General features: G+C 43.3%; 1 protein-coding gene across 1 annotated transcript in view; it reads left to right on the top strand.

Moving 5' to 3' along the window:
• The window catches only part of LOC138296005 (two pore calcium channel protein 1-like), a 538306-nt gene that overhangs the window by 471305 nt on the left and 47520 nt on the right, over positions 1–19481 (top strand). The window contains exon 17 of the mRNA XM_069234709.1: positions 6354–6467. Coding sequence (XP_069090810.1) covers positions 6354–6467 — 114 coding nt within the window. The remainder of the gene's footprint in view (positions 1–6353; positions 6468–19481) is intronic.

Raw genomic sequence — 19481 nt, 5'->3', positions numbered from 1 at the left:
ATGTGAAGGGACTGTTCCCATTCTGACCATCTGCCCCCCGTCACTAGGGGTTTGCAATGAGCTCCCCATCCCCATCTGCTGGCATCGGATTCTATCACTACTTCCGGGCGAGAGCCGAAGATCGCTCTGCCATTCCATGCTTCCATCTGATGAAGCCACCATTGAATTTCCGATCTCACTTCGGTAGTCAACGGAATTTGTTCTGAGTAGCTCAGACTCTGTTGTAAGTGTCTGATTTTGAGCCTCTGAAGTGCCCGATAATGCAGAGGAGCAGGGAAAATCGCCTGAATAGATGAAGCTAATAAGCCCACTACCCTGGCTATGGTCCTCAATGATACAGTCTGGGATGTCAAGACTAATCTCAATTCCCTCTTGATGTTGCGAATCTTCTGAGAGGGAAGAAGAAGTTGGCATAAAATGGAATTTACCTGGAATCCCAGAAACTCTACTATCTGAGAAGGTTTCAACGACGACTTCTGTACATTGATCAGGAAACCTAGATCTTGTAGGAGACTGATGGTCCAATCCAAGTGCAAGATTAGGACTTGAGGGGACTGAGCCATCAGTAGGATATCGTTCAGATATATAATCAATCTGACTCCTTTGGTTCTGAGATATTCCATCACTGGTCTCAGTAACTTTGTGAAGCACCAAGGGGCTGACGATAGACCGAATGGGAGAGCAAGGAATTCTAGGCATTGACCCTTCCATTGAAATTGCAGAAACCTCTGGTGCGGAGGAAATATTGGAATTGAAAGATAGGCATCTTTTAGATCCAGACGCACCATCCAATCCCCTTCTAACAGGATGTCTCTTAGCATGTGGATACCCTCCATCTTGAAGTGTCTGTATAGTATCCACTGGGTGAAATCTTTTCGATTCAAGACTAGACGATGACCTCCTCCCTTTTTGTCTACTACAAAAATAGGACTGAGGAAGCCGAAAGGGTGAGGGGAGGCAAATTGTACGGCTCCTTTGTCTAAGAGAGCTTGAACTTCTTTGTCTATAAAATCTTGATTTGTTTGGGAAAAACACATTTGTAAAGGAGGGAAGAGTTGTTTGGGGGTACTGACAAACTCTAGACGAAAACCCTCTACTGTTTGAAGAATCCAAGGATCTCTGGATATCCGTTTCCAATTTATTAAGCAAGATGCAATTCTGCCCCCAAGTTTGACCTGAGAATAATGAATAATGCTCACCTGTGAAACTAGAATCTTGGATGGCTCCTTGCTGCCCCCTGCGATGGCCTTTGTGGAAGCGGGGACGACCACCTCTGTGTCTGGTGGGGTAGAAGGTGGAATCCTGTTCTCCGTACCAACCACCCCTGCCTCTAGGATAGTAGTTTTGGGGACTGTTAAAGGAGCTGCGGCCGGATATACGTCCTCCGAAACGACCGGCCCTGCCAAAAAGGCCTCACCTGAAAACTTTCTTGAGTGACATTTGTGCTTTGTCAAGGGAAGAAAAAGTGGAGCAGAACTTTGCTAAGTCCTTGATGAATGAGGATCCAAAGAGTAGTCCTTCAGCCGAAGGTCCTGCCTCTGAGGATGCCAGATCCGATAGCTTGGGATCAATGCGCATAAGCACTGATTTCCTTCGTTCTGCCGAAATGGCACAGTTGGAATTTCCTAACAGACACACCGCTCTTTGTGCCCACCCGATATGGACATCGGTGTCCACCGGGGTACCAGATTCCTTGGCTATATATGCCAGTTCCAGGATCTTAGTCAAAGGTCCGGACAAGTCCAGTAGTTTGTCTTGGCAGCTACGCCATGACCGGTCTAAATCTTTTTTTAGGGTCCTTAGCGAACTTCTTCATAAAAGTGACCATAGTGGGGTCTATCTCTGGAGTCTCAGAAACTTTATCCTCCAGATCAGGTCTGGGACACTCAGCTTTCAGACGCGATCTAACCTCTTTATCAAAACTTTTACGTAAGTTGGATTGGACATACTGTGCTACTTCAGGAGGGGGAAGCCAATTAGAAGATCTAGGGTGAATAATTTCTGTAGGGTCAAAGTCCAGGACTTGGGACGTGGGGGGCATTTTCTTGCTTTTCTTACTCTGAACCGGTTCGTCAGAGTCATCCGAGTCGTCTGAAGAGGAGGACTTATCAGAGGAAGAGGTAGAAAGGGGAGTTCCTTTTTTCGAACTATAATTATGTTCACCACTGCGTTTTTTCCGCAGTTTCTCAAAAGCGTCCGCGTGGATAGCACTGACCTCTGCACCTGGTTCCAGATTTTTTGCCTTATCTTTTACCTTTTTTGGCTCTGGTTGTCTCTGAGACCAAGCTTGTGATTGAGCGAGATCAAATATTTGCCCAGAGAATGGGCCTAAAGCTCTCACTAGAGCATCATTGACAGATTGTTGGACCCTGGTATCAAGGGCTTCCACCAGATCAACTTCAAGTTGATTGCCCAGCTCCTCTGGGTAGTATTCAGCTTCATGTTCATCCCATTGAGCCATGATGTGGTGAGTAGTAATAATTTTGTTTAAAGAAATTATTTAATACTATTTGTTTGCAGATACCAAGTGAGGGAGTGCCAAAAAGCCCCAAAATCAGGTCAGGAAATAAAGGAGCCCTTCAAATAAAGTGTGGAGGGAGCGACCTGAAAGACACTCTAGGCAGAAGCCTGGTACTTATTTTACAACCCAGTCAGCTATCAGGCTGCTGGGCGTCAGGAGCAATTTGTCAGTGGGGAAAAAGGAGAGCCAGACGAGCACGCAGCACACACGAGTCGATCGATTTCTTAAACAGAAAGAAATCGGCTCGAAATGCGTGCGCACGCGTGTGCGCGCTAAACATGGAAAACAGACTGCTCGAGGGCAGTCCAGCTCCTGCTCCCACTCCACAATGAAATCGGGCTAAATTTCGGCAAAACGCCCATAAAACGAAGCGCGAGAGCGCTTAAATTACAACAGTAATTGCGCGCTGAATCGCGATGCTTCAGAAACACAAATACAAGCAATAACATACATAAAACATCGATAATGTCAGAGAGAAAAGAATCATGTAGTTATCTGCTGCGAAGCAGCAAAGAAAGAGGAAGTGACTTCATAGGTCAAAGGACTTATAGCAAGGACATGGATGGTGATTGGACCATGTGACAGGATATTAGGTGTCCTGGGTATTGTAGTTTTTTCTGTTACTTGTATTTCATTGGCTGCTGTTTAAGTAAGTAAAGAAAGAGAAAGCATAATCGGAGCCTCCGGTCCTGACATAGAATTCTCAAATGTTGTGAGGCCTCTGAAGGTACTGTCCTTCCTGAGCAGGTTACATTTTCAGGGAAACATCAAACGTCTTCAGTTTCAGATAATTTGTGCCCCTTTTCGATGTTCTCAATGATTAGATTCGCCCTTTGTTAAACAGGAATCCTATCACAAGACACTTTTGAGCTCGAGGAATCTGGAACCCACTCCTCTCCAGTCCCAGTACATTGATCTGGATTTTTACATAAAGCTGTATACGGTTTCAAGTCATCCAATAATTAATAGATACGTTTGCTATTTAGGAACAGACACCTTCAGATCACCTTTGAATCTCATTTGTTGGTGTAGTATGTGAAACTTTAAGACATGATTGAGGATTGCAACAGAAGGACATTTGTATTACATTGCTGATAGAAATAAACATGTCTGGTGGCAGCAAGATTAAAAAAAAAAAAACAAAAAAAAAAAAAAAGAAGCCTCAATGAAGTTTGCGCAAAAGAACAGTGCATTTGAAAGTATAAGCTAAAGCAGAAGTAAAATACAATTTCGTAGATCTACTCAGCCACCATTCGAGAGTCAAGAAGAATAGCTACGAGAACAGTCTCAGTTCCTCTGGAGTCAGATGAAATCCCACACAATGTGCTTCTGACTAGTGATTAATCTCTTATTTTTAAATAACTGTTTATTCAGCTGTAAACACAGGCAGAACAGTGCAATTGCATGCATAAACAAGGGAGCACATAGGAAGTGAATTAGGATCCCGCTGCTAGAGGGTAATCTGTGCACTTTCTTTACCAGCTGCTGTTTCATCCTTTCGTGTTGCTCCAAACAAATACTCCAGATTCAAACCACTATACAGTGTATCTATGAGGATTTCCATAGGTATGGCCGAAACTTCAAACGCTCGCATCTGGGTACTCCGTTGCAGGTTATCTTCTGTTCTCAAGTTCAGTTTCAGGATACCCGTACCACACCTTCAGAACATTCCTACCTCTCAGGGATACAGGTTTTCCACAGCGTTCACAGCTACTTAATTTCAATATTACCTGTTTAGGGTGCAACGAATTTAGGGAGCACAGCAACATCCCACCTATTTTGCTCAGTTCAAACTTGTAAGGGAATTTGCAAGGTAGATCTACCTGCCCTCGTTCAACAGCCCAGGGTATGTGGCTGGAAGAAATCACTGTTTATGTATTTGTCGGCCACCTCAATCACGAACAAACAAGATACTGGGCCCACAGCAGTGCTGTCACAAACCAGGGTTAATCATTCTCAGCTATCAGGAAAGGAAGGAAGCATCTCCAAAGGGTGTGACATCAATCCTGCAGAATGGACTTGTTTCACACATTTTGGATTCATTTATAGTGACATAATCACTGCATGCGACTTGGAAGTGCCTTTACGATATACTAAGTTACATAATTGAAGTAATTTGTCCTTGAGGAAGCAAACCATGCTGGCGATTTCTATCACTAAATGATTTCTGGCAAATTATGGTAATTTCTCGCACAAAGTGGTTTCTGGCACACAAACAGATAAATAGTGCTGCTTATGGTAGTGCCCCTGTCTTTGGATTTTTGATTGCATTATATTTTGTGCAACTCATGCTGCTCAAGAGAGGTGTGATGTACTGAACTGGTCTTATCATTCAAATTAGAAGCATAATCCTCAAACAACATCGCAAAACAGAATGCCACTGATTATATTAATAAAAGTGTTTTGGTTAATATTAAAGTTTTTTTCTTCATCTGAATATTTGCTTACATATGTCAAATAATAATTCAAATATTTAGCTCACAAAATTGCAAATATCGCACAGTAAAATGCACCTACCACTTTTCTATAACAAATCAAACACCTTTTTGTCTGCAAATTCCCTAATAGATCACCTTAGGAAGAGGGCAAATGAGAAGGACCTTCCTCAGGATTCCATATAATTTCTTACTTTCATGATCAGGTCAAGAAAATAGGCAATGTTGAGGATCCTCCACTCTTCCCATCGTCATACATTTGGCAGTCATTGCCAACCCATTTAACTGCTAGTGAGTATGTTCTTTCCCGTTTTCAAATCCGATTTATCCAAAGATGAAGACATAACGTAGAATACAATCTTCAAGATTTCTGTTGATCAAAGCCCTCTCAACCTCCAAACCTAAATGCTTGTTGTTCCTGTAGAAAAGAATAGAGTGATAAAGTGTAGGGTGCCCTTTAATGTAGGATACTTGCAAAAGAATGAACAGAGCTTTAGGTTCTTCTAGATCCGGTGGGAGTAAATCTAATTCCTTCTGACGGTATAAGCTGGAACAGCTTGGGAAAGTGGCAGGACCTGCCTCCACGTATTGACCTAAATTAAGTTTAAAGGAACATGTTAATTATCATGACTGGTTCCTTTGCCAGAGGTTGGCCAATGTTAGTTATATCTAAGATGACTGTGTCTTCAGCATATGTGAACAATGGAATGAGCTGTCAGGTGTGCAGGGAAGGAAAGTCAAATGACGTACTAAATTTGATTGCAAACCTAACATTTATTGATTGATCGACCATAAAGACAATGAAGAAACTAACTGGGAATAACTGCCCTGATCCCCCTAATGTCATATGACACAAGTGGATTCCAATTATAGTTCAAAAACTGCTCCATGCTGCACATTGCCTTATAATCTTCAAAATTTTTATATTTTTCATGAACGTTTAGTTTGTGGTACACCATCTCTTCAAATGGCTCTATTGATGCTCCTAGGAGACTGTGGGCCTTATCTAGAGTTTGGTGGACAGGGTACTCAGGGATACTCAGTCAAAAACATCCAAGTTGTCTCATCCACCAGACTACAGTACACCATAATATACTCAGTGGTAGTCTAATTAAATCTGCTGGGAGTTCTGCAACGTTTTGATGGAGAGTACTGCCTGCCAAACTCTAAATAAGCCTCTTTATCTAAAAGGAGGTGAGAAATGATACTTGAGGTGTATTCTTGTACACCCACAATGCTCTAAACTAAACTGCTAGCATAAGCAGTTAAATTGTGTGTACTGTACACATTGTGCAATCTGGTGTTGCAAGCACCATCACAATTGTATCATTGGTTGTAATGTGTGCATAATATTGTCTAACATTTTCATTAATGTCTGTTTTTGCTTTTTTGCCCAGCATTTTTGTAGCCTTTATTTTAGAAGCTTTCTTTGTGGAGTATTCAGTTGAAAAAAGCGAAGTTGAAACTGTCATTGAGAAGAAGATTCAAGAACTTGGAGTGGGAATCCAAGAGTAAGTAATGAAAGTGTTGATGGTCCACAACTCTAAGGTGCACTGACTGTTTGCTTTCTAAGGATTTAGCTTTCTTTACTGGGTTCACTAATCTAGCAAGAAACCAACATTTTGTTTTATTAGCAACACCTATATGGCTATTAGTTGTGACCAGATCAAACATGAGCACAACAAACATAGTGAAGAGGTCTTCCAGCTCTGCTCTCCTTTAGCCATGAACAACAGGTAATCACATTCTTCTTAGAATTAGTAGTGCTATGGAAGTCGTGGCATAGAGATGCCAGTGGTTGAAAGAAGAACAGGGAATCTGCTAGTGCATCAGTATGATTTGGTCTAAAAAGATTTGCATCCTCACACTATCAGTGGTTCGCACATGGATCTGCCACTAGCCTCCAATGATCAAGCTCTAACCAGTGTCAGCAGTTCTGCGTCAAATAAAATGGTGAAGATGATACAGTAAAAGAGTGTCTAGTGTAACCTACCATACCATAATAATCTTAGGGCTGGGCGTATCACCTGCACCAATACCGATCCCTACAATACCTCACCTGGTCTGGCATGCATGCTCCTCAACACCAGATCTCTCAGCAAACACGCCATCGAGATCCGGAACACCATTAAGACATATTCACTGGACATCTTCTTCCTGACAGAGACCTGGCCAAACCCCACATCAGCCCTCACCATTGCCACAGCCATTCTCACTGGCTACAAGTTCTCCCACCAGGAAAGACCAAGCAAACCAAGAGGAATACTCACCGTTATGCATAAGGACTCCATCACCTGCACCACCTCCACTGATGAGGACATGACCTTCTTGGAACCCATGCGCTTCTGACTTTAGACAGCCAGTAACACCGGCATCAAAGCACCCTAGCTTACCGACCACCCGGACCACACACCACCTTCAACAATCTCCTGACAGACTTTATCACCCATTTCACCATCAGCTCATGCATCTTACTCTGCAACTTCAACTTCCATCTCGACTGGAAAGATCCCTCCTCCACAGCCCTACTCAAGAGCCTCAAGATCCTAGGGCTCACCCAGATTGTCCAGGGCTCAACCCTCAATGCAGGGCACACCCTTGACCCCATATTCACAGCCAGCAGTAAAAGTCAAGTTAAGCAACCTCACTCCACTCTCATGGGCAAACTACTCCATTGTCCACTTGTTCATCAATGAACCCCAAACCCCCTCTGCCAAGACTACCTACAACCTCAGACATAGATAGAACAGGCTAAAGGACACAGACTGGACCAACACCCTTACTGTTCACCAACCACACCTCATTGGCGACCTGCAAACTGACATCAAAACCTTCAAGAACTGGATAACTACTATCTCAGGCACCCTAGCCCCCCTGAAGAACATCATACACTCTACAACCTATACACGAGCCAGCTGGTACACCGAAGACCTTAGAAACTCCGAATGACTCTGCAAGCACCTGGAGAGAAAATGAGGAAGCCGTCTGGACCCCACCACAAGAAACACACGTCCGCGCTCATGAAATACCACATCCATCTCAACAAGGCAAGAAAAACAGCCCTATCTCTCAGACTGGAAAACAGCTCCAGCAACTGCAAGAGCTCTTCAACATCATCGAAGAATTCTCCAATCCCACAGCCACTACCAACTCAATCACCTCTTTAAAAGACCTCTGCAACAACCTCTCTGATTTTTTTCTACAACAAAATCCTCAACATCTATAGCTAGTTTGACCCCTCCAACACAAGACACAAGAATTCACTGACTAGCTGCCCACCACTGCCAAATCGGGCCACCAGATCACAAAGTGGAAACCCCTCTCCCCGGAAGACAAAGCCAAAATCATGAGAACAATCCACTCTGGGGCCCCCACTGACCCCTGCCCCCACCATATCTTCAACATAGGAGGAACAATGATCAGCTCCCACCTCACCACCACCATCATCAACACCTTCATTCAAAGTGAGACCTTCCTCACAGCTTTCCTGAAAAAAAACCAGGAGGCCCAAAATAGCTCAGCAACTACAGACCCATCTCACTCCTGTCCTTCCCATTCAAAGTTGTGGAAAAAACTATACGCAGATAACTCTCCAGCCATCTTGAACACCACAACCTACTGGACATCTTGCAGTCTGGATGCCACAATAACCACAGCATGGAAACTACTCATCACAGCAACTGATGACGTCTAGACCATCGGGAACAAAGGAAAAAACCTCTGCACTCAAACTACTTGACCTCTCTGCAGCCTTCGACACCATTTTCCACAGCACCTGCATCACTGGACTCCACAACTCTGGAATACATGATCCCACCCTGAGATGGCTGGCCTCCTTTCTCTCTGACAGGACCCAGTGAATGAGGCTCCCGCGTAACACCTCCAAACTCAAGAAGCTCATCTGCGGTGTACCTCAAGGATCATCGCTGAGCCCTACCCTTTACATGGCACCACTCGTCCACATCATAAGATCCCACAGAATCAACATTGTGTCCTATGCAGATGACACCCAGCTCATCCTCCCCCTCACAGACAACATCCACACCACCAGAACCTATTTCAACACCTGAATGTCTAGTGTAGCAAACTGGATGAAACAGGGGTCTGTGGAGCATGGTGGCTGCTGCATAGTCGCAGAGGTTCAGCATGCCACGTTGCTGAGAGGGGAAATTATCCTGCAAATGATCCCCCTGGGATGGAATTGTGGGGCTTCAGGTGAGAGAGAGACCCCTGGCCCTTTAAAGTGGAGGTAGAGGCCCCAATATGTGTGGATGAGGAGTGGGATTAAACATCACCGCCGCAACCTTGGTTTGTTAAAAAGACGACGCGGCTCCTGCAGACAATGGGAAGCCGCGTGTGGCCAGTGACACCAGGATGTTGCAGGTGAGTAGCTATTGACGGGTCCCCATTAGCCCAGACTGGTACCAGAGTGGGAGCCCATGGGATCGACTGCTAGCCCCTTATGGCCCCACTGCATACAGCGGGGGAGAGCGGAGCTTCAGAGACATTGCGGTTCCACATACATCAGGGCACATGGGAGATGCAATCCGCTTCTCCCTCATCAGCTGTGCTGGGGTGGAGGAACTTACCAGCCACAAATTAAGCCTGGGCGGGGGCCCCCCACAGAAGGTATGTGCAGTGGTGTCATTGCCTGGGGATATCTGGGTCATGACTTGACTGGGCGCTGCATGGGATGATTTATAGGCACCATGGAGCGGGTGGGCTTGTTAGAGGTCCGGGGAGCTTTATTTAAATAACTTGCACAGGAGCTCAAGGCAAGCCTGTCAACTTCTTGGGACATGAAGCATTAAAGGTTTTTGCCCAGATGGGATGCTGATCTCATTGTGAAGGAAGAGGCTGGCACCTGCTTCTGTATTAGGGCATGGGGACTTTGAGTTCCTTGTATTTGACTGAGCTGTTTCCTAGGCCCAATTATACGAGCTGAACTTCAAGGGAAATTAAATTATTAGCCTCATTATAAGGCAGGCAGAAATAGGATATAGGAGGCTGCGTGAGACCGATAGACTTAAATGTGAGCAAATACCCCTAAGAGGGCAGTGCTTGTTTGGAACCTTACTCTATACAACCCATATGACATATGTAAATAATGGGTTCACTTGGAGAATGGTGGACTGCCTAGTGACATGCTGTCCCTGAGATGTCCCCGAGTCCTTCTACAGCTTTGCAATAGGATATAAGAGGCACTGGGAACAGTGAACAAGCTGCCTATCACACTGAGATCTGTAAAGGAGAAGGGAAGGCTTTATTTAAGGGGCACTATCTTTGTCAAAGTCAAGTGGTAGTGGTGTCTGTTACAGACCTGGAACAACATCGCTCTGGCCACTTATAAACATTTCCCACAAAGTGAGGATGGAAACGTTCAAGATGGTACACCCTAAAATCATGCAACAACCGCGTGGAGAGGCTGGGATGGGAGACAGACAGAATTCACCCACACCACCGCTAGGTATTGCTGATAAGGGATTAAAATCACACACAGCAGTAATATTGGTGGATATTAAGGAAACTCTTGAATGGAAAATTGAAACAGTTGCAATAGATGTCAACCCTTATGTGTGAAGATCGCAAGAATCTGGCAGACTGAAGCCAAGAATAGGCATAGACCTCGTAAGCAATGTAGAAACCCTCGTGAGATCAGGTGGAATCTGAAAGGGCAAAGGTGGTGGAAGCTCTACATCACTAGCAGGAATTGGCTGGGGATATGAGGTGGGGTGTTCTCTGGGAAGAAACAGATGATTCAGAGAAAGAAGGATCAAAGTCCGTCTCCTCCGAGACAGAGACACTGCCACCAATGACCTCAGGTGAAATAATCGCGATCAGTGTTGCAAACATAATGATTTTTCCATCTCAGGGATGAAAACGTTTCCCTTTGCAGTCTTCGCCATGCTGCCTCCAATGTCAGGACAATTCCATTTTAGTGTTCTGAATTTTAATTTTATTCTTGTTTGCTAGAGGGGCGAGTGATGTACCACTAATTGGAGGAGCGGCTAGTTGGATGTCTCGGGTGCGGTAAGGTAGGGTGGGAGGGGATTTGGAGGAGTGGTTTCTAGTTTGCTTTGGGGATGGGGAACAGGGATCAAGGGAGTCAGAGCATATGTTATGGACATATTGGGGAAAACAAAATGGTACTATCTTCACATGACTGCTAATGATATAACAATATTGTCATGGAATGTAAGCGGGCTGGGACATAAAATTAAGAGCGGTTTGGTACATAAAGCCCTGTTGCATTATGAGCAGACCTGGTGTTTCTCCAGGAAACACATATGTGTTGTATGGATGCACCTATATTAAATATAGGGAAATACAAAGTGTTTGGTCGTGCTAGTTATCTAGGAGAGTGGCTATTATAGCTTGGAACCCACTCTTTTTTTAACTGAATAGATTGAGGAGAGATACTTTGTGGGCGGTATGTAGTACTTGTGGGTCGCTGGGAGGGAGAACTACTGGCACTTGATGTATATGTCCGTACAGGACTTCAAACCGATACACTACAAATGCTGAGTAGAGTGATGATTGAGATCCCACAGGTCCTGACTATACGGTGGGGGGGGGGGGGTTTCAATATGGTAATGGACCCTTCCATAGACAGGACATACATCAAACAGGTACAAATCACCCACAAGGGGGAATTGAGTGGATTCACTCAGGCTTTGGGAATTGTGGACATGTGGCGCTCTCAACATCCCTCAAGATTAGGCTTACTCTTATTTTTCAGGGACTCACAGTACACATTTTCGGATAACCTCTATGTTTATGCCTGCATTGACAATTCATAGATGTGTAGATGCACTATTTAAAGCATAGAGTATCTCAAACCACTCCCCTCCTAAGATCGGGTAATGGGGATATGAAGTCTAACCTCACCTAAGGAGGTAGCGAGACTGAACAAAGTCACAGATAATTATTTTGAGGAAAATCGAGAGATGGTCCAGGATCAGGTGGTGATATAGTTGGCATATAAAGTGACATTAACAGAGGAGAGAATAGCAGGGAGGTGGCAGTTAAAAGGAAGAGAGAAAAAGAATGCAAGGATTTGGATAGGTAGATAAGATGACTAGAAGAAAGCTAGGCCCACTCACAAACAGAGGCCATAACTGGACAATTATAAATGAAGAGAGGAGAATGTAAGATGGTTGTACTAAATTAGGTTCAATTGTTGCACCAAGCATGCCAAAGAAGAATATATGAAAGGGGTGATAAAGTGGGGGAGCTACTTGCATGGTTGGCTACTAGCGAGACAGCGAGGTCACATGTCACAACATTGGTAAACCCTCAGGGGTCTAAGGTACAAACTAGTGAGCACATAGAAGAGACTTTCGCAGGTTAATGCAGGAGTTTTATACAGGAACTCATAGCTAGGAAAAGATCCGAATTACAGGACTTTGTGAGAGATTGTCCCTGCAGAACATAGAAGAGGATGAAAGCATTAGAATTAGAGCCAAATCTAACAGAAGAGGAGGGAGGAACAGTGCATTTACAGTTGCAATCTGGGAAAACCCCAGGTACTAATGGGTTACCATTGGAAGTTGTTCGACATATGGACATAAGAGTTGTACCTCCTCTTCATGAGATGTTCCTTAAGGCTTATGAGAAATGGGAGCTGCCTGGGGATATATGGACAGCGATGGTAGTCCCTATTTTAAAGCCTGAGAAACCGGTGGATAAATGGGACTCTTATAGGCCCATATCATTACTGAATGTGGAGGCTAGGATACTGGCAAAGGCACTGACAAATAGAATGAGGAAATTAATTCTGGACTTGATTCATCCCGATTAAAACAGCTTTATGCCACATTGTTCTACACGTTTCAATCTTAGAATATTGTATAATAACATGTCGGCAGCTGCAGGGCTGCATGTGCCGTTGGCAGTGGCCTCCTTAGTTACTCATAAAGCATTTGGTTCATTGGAGTGGCCCTATATGTTTGCAATGCCGTTGAAAATGGGCTTTCAACCTTATTGTTTGAAATGGATCCAATTATTATACACCCCATCTCAAGCGAGAGTGAAAGTAAATAGTGCTCTCTCAAACATATTCCCGATAGAGAAGGGAACATGTCAGGGATGCCCACTATCGCCGTTATTGTTTGCAGTCACAATAGAACCATTGGCGGAATGGGTGAGATGCGATGCACAAATTGAAGGCTGGAGGTGAGATTCATCATGGGAAGAACATATATTCTTATATGCAGATGATGTGTCATTCTATTTGGAAGACCCAAATAAAACTTTACACAGAGCTGGGAAAATATTTGAGATATTTGGGTAACTCTCCTGATTGCATAGTAACCGGGATAAATCTTTAAGTTTGGGAGGTGAAGCAGGCTCTCCCGCTGCCACTACAAATTTAATGGTCACACTTTAAATACTTGGGACTCTAGATATTGAAGTCTACAATTATGCACTATGAAGATGATCTTGCTCCCTTGTTACAGAACATAGAGAAAGATCTAAAATATTAGAGGGCCTGCCCCTCTCCCTGCTGGCAAGAGAGGCAGTATTTAAAATGGAGGTGCTCTCTAAATTCCTTTCTACATTAAAAAATACTCCTTTTAGATTACCTAAACATTTTTTTTCACAAGGTAGACACACTATTGCGGACACTCCTCTGGCAGAGGGGACCCATGAGAATAGCACTCACTAAATTACAGCGTTCTGAAATGATGGCGGGATAGCTTGTCCTAATATTAAAAGATACTTCGAAGCAACATATTTAGCTATAATTAATGATTGGGCCTTTGTACCCAAAGTTCTGAATGGATAGGGAAATGATGGGAAAAAGGAGTTACCTCCATATTCTCCATATGGGAAATTGAGTAAGGATGCCCCCCAGCCACGAGGTGATCAGTGGACTTGTGGCATGAACTGCACGGGGTGATGGGATGGAAAGGTCGATTGACTCCAGGGCTCCTACTATTGTTGGCTACGAGGCTACAAGAAGTTGTGACATTGAAAGGGTTTAGATAATGGGATTTAATAGGGATAAATATTCTAGCAGACGTATGGGACACCAATGGAATGGCATCATGCATCTTTAAACTGAATATCAAATGCAGCCTTCCCAAATATGTCAGTGCCTACAACTGCGCATGGCCTTGAAAACACAGATTGCAGCTGGGGACGAAACTATGGAGTTATCCCCGCTAGAAGACAGGTTGTTGGATGGATCGCTAGAAAAGAAAGTGATTTTGCTTACATGCCAGACTCTTATGCTGAACACACAGAAGCCCTTAGAAGCAAACTGCAGTCTGATATTGGTGAAATCGAGGATGATGATTGGATTGAAGCATTACAATTCCCCAAATTTGTAGTGATTAAAGCCTATTATAAACTAATACAATTAAAAATTATATACAGAATTTATTATACTAGAGTACACCTACATAATATTGGGAAAATACCTGACTCCTCCTGTTTGCGAGAATGTGGAACTTCTTTCATACCCTTTGGGATTGCCCAGGCTTGAAATTATTTGGGGAAAAGGTACATTTTAATCTAGAAACACACAAAGGCGTGGAGATAGTACCAACTCCACCATTGGCTCTACTGGGAATTTCGATAGATTCTGATGCCAGCTCCTATCAACAAATACTTATTAAGTTGGTGATTTTGCTGGCCAAGAGAAAGATAACACGCAAATGGGGAATAGCTGGAGCCCGACGAAGAAAAGTCTGGAAAAGTTCGATGGATGTGAGTTACATTCAGGAAAAGTCAAAATATAAAAGTAGAGGATGCCCTAAGATATTCAACAAAGTATGGAAAGGTTAGACTTGTGATGACTGAATATTTGGATTACTGGCAACCTGATGGGGTGGGGCAGGAGGTAGAGGGGAGAGAAAGGGGAAAGTTGTTTGTAATGTTCTTTGTGTGTTGTTTAAAGCAAAAATCAATAAAATACTTTACTAAAAAGAACTGGATGAAACAGTACTGCCTGAAGCTCAACGCAGATAGAACTGGAGTCCTGATTTTTGGGAATAAGAGTTCTCCCTGGGACTCCTTCTGGTAGCCAACAGACCTGGGACCTATGCCCACCCCCACCGACCACGGCAAAAACCTCTGCATCATTGTGGACGACAGACTTCCAATGGCCACACAGGTGAACGCTGTCACCCCTTCTTGCGTCTTCATCCTAATTATGCTCTGCAAAATATTCCATTGGCTTCCCACCAACACCAGACGCACGGTCACCCGGGCCATCCTCACCAGCTGACTAAACTACGGCAATGCACTCTACACCAGCATCACAAATCTACCCATACAAAGACTCCAGACCACCTAGAATGCTGCTGCCAGACTCATCCTCAGCATCCCCTACAATGCATCATTCACACCCTCACCTCAGATAGAGCTACAATGGCAACCAATCCATAAGCAATGCTCATTTAAATAGCTCACCCGTGCATACAAAGCCCTCCACCATGCCAGACCTGCTTATTTCAACCATTACCTCAACTTACACCAACCCTCCATGCAACTGCACTATGCCTTATTCCACCTTGCGCAAATAGCCCACATCCACAAGAGCAAGTCAGGAGTACGCTCCTTTTCCTAAATCGCCAACAAATCTTGGAACTACCTTCCACATCAGGACCTCTCCACCTTTTTCAAATTCCACAAGGTACTGAAGACCTGGCTATTTAACTCAGAGCCCAATCGGCCTACTTACCTACTCCAGTGTCTGGATACTCTGCCAGTGATGAGCACACTCTTCAAATCCTCATATCATAACATACAAGATGATAAACATTAGACTGCTTTGGTGCTACATGTGATATCAGTGCCAGGAAATGCACGACAGAGGAGTCCGCTACCACTGGAGGACATGGGCTGTGGCCACATATGTCCACTGGTAGGCATAAAGTGGTTTTGTTTTTGCTTCTCGTGAAATTGAGAAAATAGAAAACACGCCACAGAAACATCTGCAAGCGAAGGAAAGGCTAATTATTTCTACCCCTCGGCTATTCACCTTAAAGGTAGTAAGTGGAACAAATGTGTGAAAACTCAACTAGATGTTTTTTACACTTTCATGAAAAAAAATCTTTGTTTGAGGGTTTAACTAGGGCTTGAGTAAATTGTAGATTAAATGTCTCAGTCGTAAGAGAGTATGAGAGAATGCTGTCCTTCCAATGACTAACAATAACTTCATAACTGAACTCCAGTATTTAGCTCTGTGCAAACCACATATGTTTGGGGGCTTGTTTGCAGTAGGAAATATTATACACAGGGTGATGGGAAAAGTGATCGCTCCCACCTCCTGCAGACAGAGAATGCTCTGCGTGTGGCGTGCGGCTTTAACTGTGCAGGTAATTGGGCGTGAGTAGTTGGTTGTGATGCAGTTGGCATGTCGAGATATTAATTTCTTTGTGCACATCATACAGATCCTATTCCTTTGTGAACGTCCATCATCTCTTTGTGACACTGCTATTGGAATAGGGATCGCTTGGAGCTGATCCAGCTACATTGAAACCGGGAGCTAAGATGATTCAGAACTCTATTCACTGTAACACTCCTGTAGTGAGAGGGCAACAGGTAACTGGCTCTTGGACTAGTTTTGATGACTCAAATCATGTAAGGTTTTGGCTGTTTTGAGGAGGGATTGGTTAATGACTTTACTTGAAATGCTACTATGGGTGAGCACTTGGCAGTCTGAGTTAGTAAAACTTGGTAGGCACTACCATACAGGAGAGATGGGTCATGATATTCTCACATTCAAGTGCAATTATGATGCCAATTTATTGTTTTTCAATCTGTCTTCTAAACCCTGAGAATTGACAGAAAAATATTTCTTCAACATTCAGAGTTTGCTACAAATGTGAGGGCAATGTGGGCCACGTGATGGTCAGTGAGACCAATACGTCTCTGCTCGGGGATGAGAGGTGTATGTAAGACCAGCCTGATGGCCTTGGCTAGAGATGGGGCACCATATGCATCTTTAGGTTCTTTGGTTAAACTTTCTTGTTTAGGGGATGTCTATATCAACTGGTATGTAACATGTACATGTTCCTTTTCATCGTGCTGTAGGATTAATTTAGCAACACTGTATCGTCATTTTCCATCTTTCTTTCTGCCTTTTTAAATGTAAGAATTAGATTCATAGGGAAAGCCTGGTTACTGCTTTAGGGACAGTAATATGTTAGTTCAAACAACCTACATGAAATTCAGGCAGGCAATGGCGTGGATTGACTTGCCTAATTGACTTCTCATGACACCAGTGAGGTTTTAATAACTAATGACTGTCACAAAAAGGTCACTTAAGCTACTTTTCGTACGGCAGGATTCTGATGGATAGCATATTTTTTGGCACGCAGGGTGTGTTAATTCCATGGTAGAAAATGACCACATTTTCTGTCGATTAAAGGAAAATACCCTAATTGTCAAAGGTCAACAATCTGCAAAACCTAGGGATCTGCATACGCCAACCACACCACATAGCCAATTCTGCATATTCAGACTGTCTTGATGGATATTGTAAAAGATGGTAAGTTATCACAAATAGTAAAACATACAAGACCCTCCCTCGATCAGCCCTGTAAGTCGTGTAAGGGTTTAGTTGCAGGCTACGTTTTTTCTCAGTCCTCCAGCCCGAGAAGAACATTATACTTTTCTTTTGTTGTATTTTATCAGCTTTGCTTTGGTAAAGTTGGTTTATTATTTGAGAATAGTCCATTTGTGTGGACTCCGTGAATTCCTAATCGTGAATGAGGTAGGCATTGGCCCTTGTTTGATTCTCTCTGAAAGGGGTGGGAGCTTCACAGATGAAACAACATGTAAACATAGTGTTTCACAGTAATGGTGGGGATTTTCACTTCTTATAAAATGAACATAACATTAATGATGCACTGCAGTCAGTCTAGGATTAAATACTGTTACGAATTGCCTGGTTTTCTCACCCTAAGCATCACAGTAAGGGGGAAGCAGACTGGTATTTCCCTTTATCACTCCTTTATTTTAGTGGCAGCTTCCCATGAAGCCTAATACTGTAACTTACATAAACTGCCACACCAGGTAGGACCTCACAGGTTGAATACAAAGGGGCACATTTAATATTCATTTACGCAACATAGCACTCTTGCACCCTAGTGCATGTCTGCCTGGTTTCCAGGCGGGACTGCTTTTGTGGAGAAGGAACACCTTCCTGCACAAAAAAAATCCTTAGAGGTTATTCCCTTTCTTTCTGCGTGTATACATTGAAGAGGCTTTTTGAGATTGCATGCGGTCTGGGGATGAAAAATCTTTTAAAGTAAAGAATGTTATTTGTATGTGAGAAGGTGCAATAGTAGGTACCTTGATAAGCAGTAGCATCAATCAAACATTCTATCCTTAGAAAAGCTAACGCTAGACCACCGCTTCAGCAAGAACAGCTGATCAGCTCATCTGCTAGGATCAGTAATGGCTGGTTGCATATGTAACGAAATTTCAAGACGATTAGGCCAAGCTGTTAGTCAAGATGTACTATATCATGCTAATATTCTAAGCAATTACCATGCTTTCCTGGATGTTTTCAAGAAAGCTAAAGTTTTGACCATGCTTCTATGCAATACCAATAGAACCTGGTTACCCCACATCTTTTGGCCACAGCTACAGCCCATCAGAAAGAGAAACATTGAGAGCCATTTACAAGAAAACCAAGACAATAACCAAATCTCAATTGCCTGCTGGTGCATCTATTTGTTTCGTTCCAAAGAAGTAACAGGAACCCATACCATATGTGGATTAAAGCGAACATAGTAGGATTACCATCAAACACTGACACCCTTCACCACTCAAAAAAGCATTGTTGATCCGGTAAGGGATACTGTGCCCCAATATTCATGTAATTAAACCCACCCTCTATAAAGCTGACAGCGTCCTGTCTGGCCTATTTCCCTCTCTGTAATCTCTCCTGTACTTAAATTCCCTGTTCGCCAGTTCAGTGAATTTATTAAGTTTGGGTTCAGTGTCTGCAAGTAGACTAGGTTATTGGTGAGCATGTGTTCTTTTTCCAAGGAACGAATATAATTTTCTAATCTATTAAAATGGTGTTCTACATTTTTCCTAATACTGTTCGGTTGGATATGGATACTCCGCAAATATATGCATTAAAGGCCTCCCATAGTGTGGCTATGTCAAGAATTAAAGGACAACCCTATATGCCAATAGGACCCGGGAAATTGTACTATTATAAACAGATGTCTTCTGGCACTAATTCAATGAAATACCTCTTGTATGATTCAGAGATATTAACCATACCTTGTTCATTCACTCAACATTAAATGGCATCCAGAAATGTGTTGACAAAAGAGTAAATTAATTTTAACAAAGTACATGGAACATTTTTTGACAATCTTTGTTTTGGCTTTATATGCAAGTAAGTGTGATATAAAAAGTGTGATAACAGTGCCGTTGACTCAGTGCTCAATAGTGAAAACATATATACGTACAAACAAACACAGAATTTCCGCACTGCAGTTATCTGCCATGACTGCGGAGGATGTATGTGAATCGGGCCCACGAGCACTGCA

Source organism: Pleurodeles waltl, chromosome 5 (genome assembly GCF_031143425.1).
Source record: "Pleurodeles waltl isolate 20211129_DDA chromosome 5, aPleWal1.hap1.20221129, whole genome shotgun sequence".
Classification (NCBI taxonomy): Eukaryota; Metazoa; Chordata; class Amphibia; order Caudata; family Salamandridae; genus Pleurodeles; species Pleurodeles waltl.
This window is presented reverse-complemented; position numbering and strand designations above follow the sequence as displayed.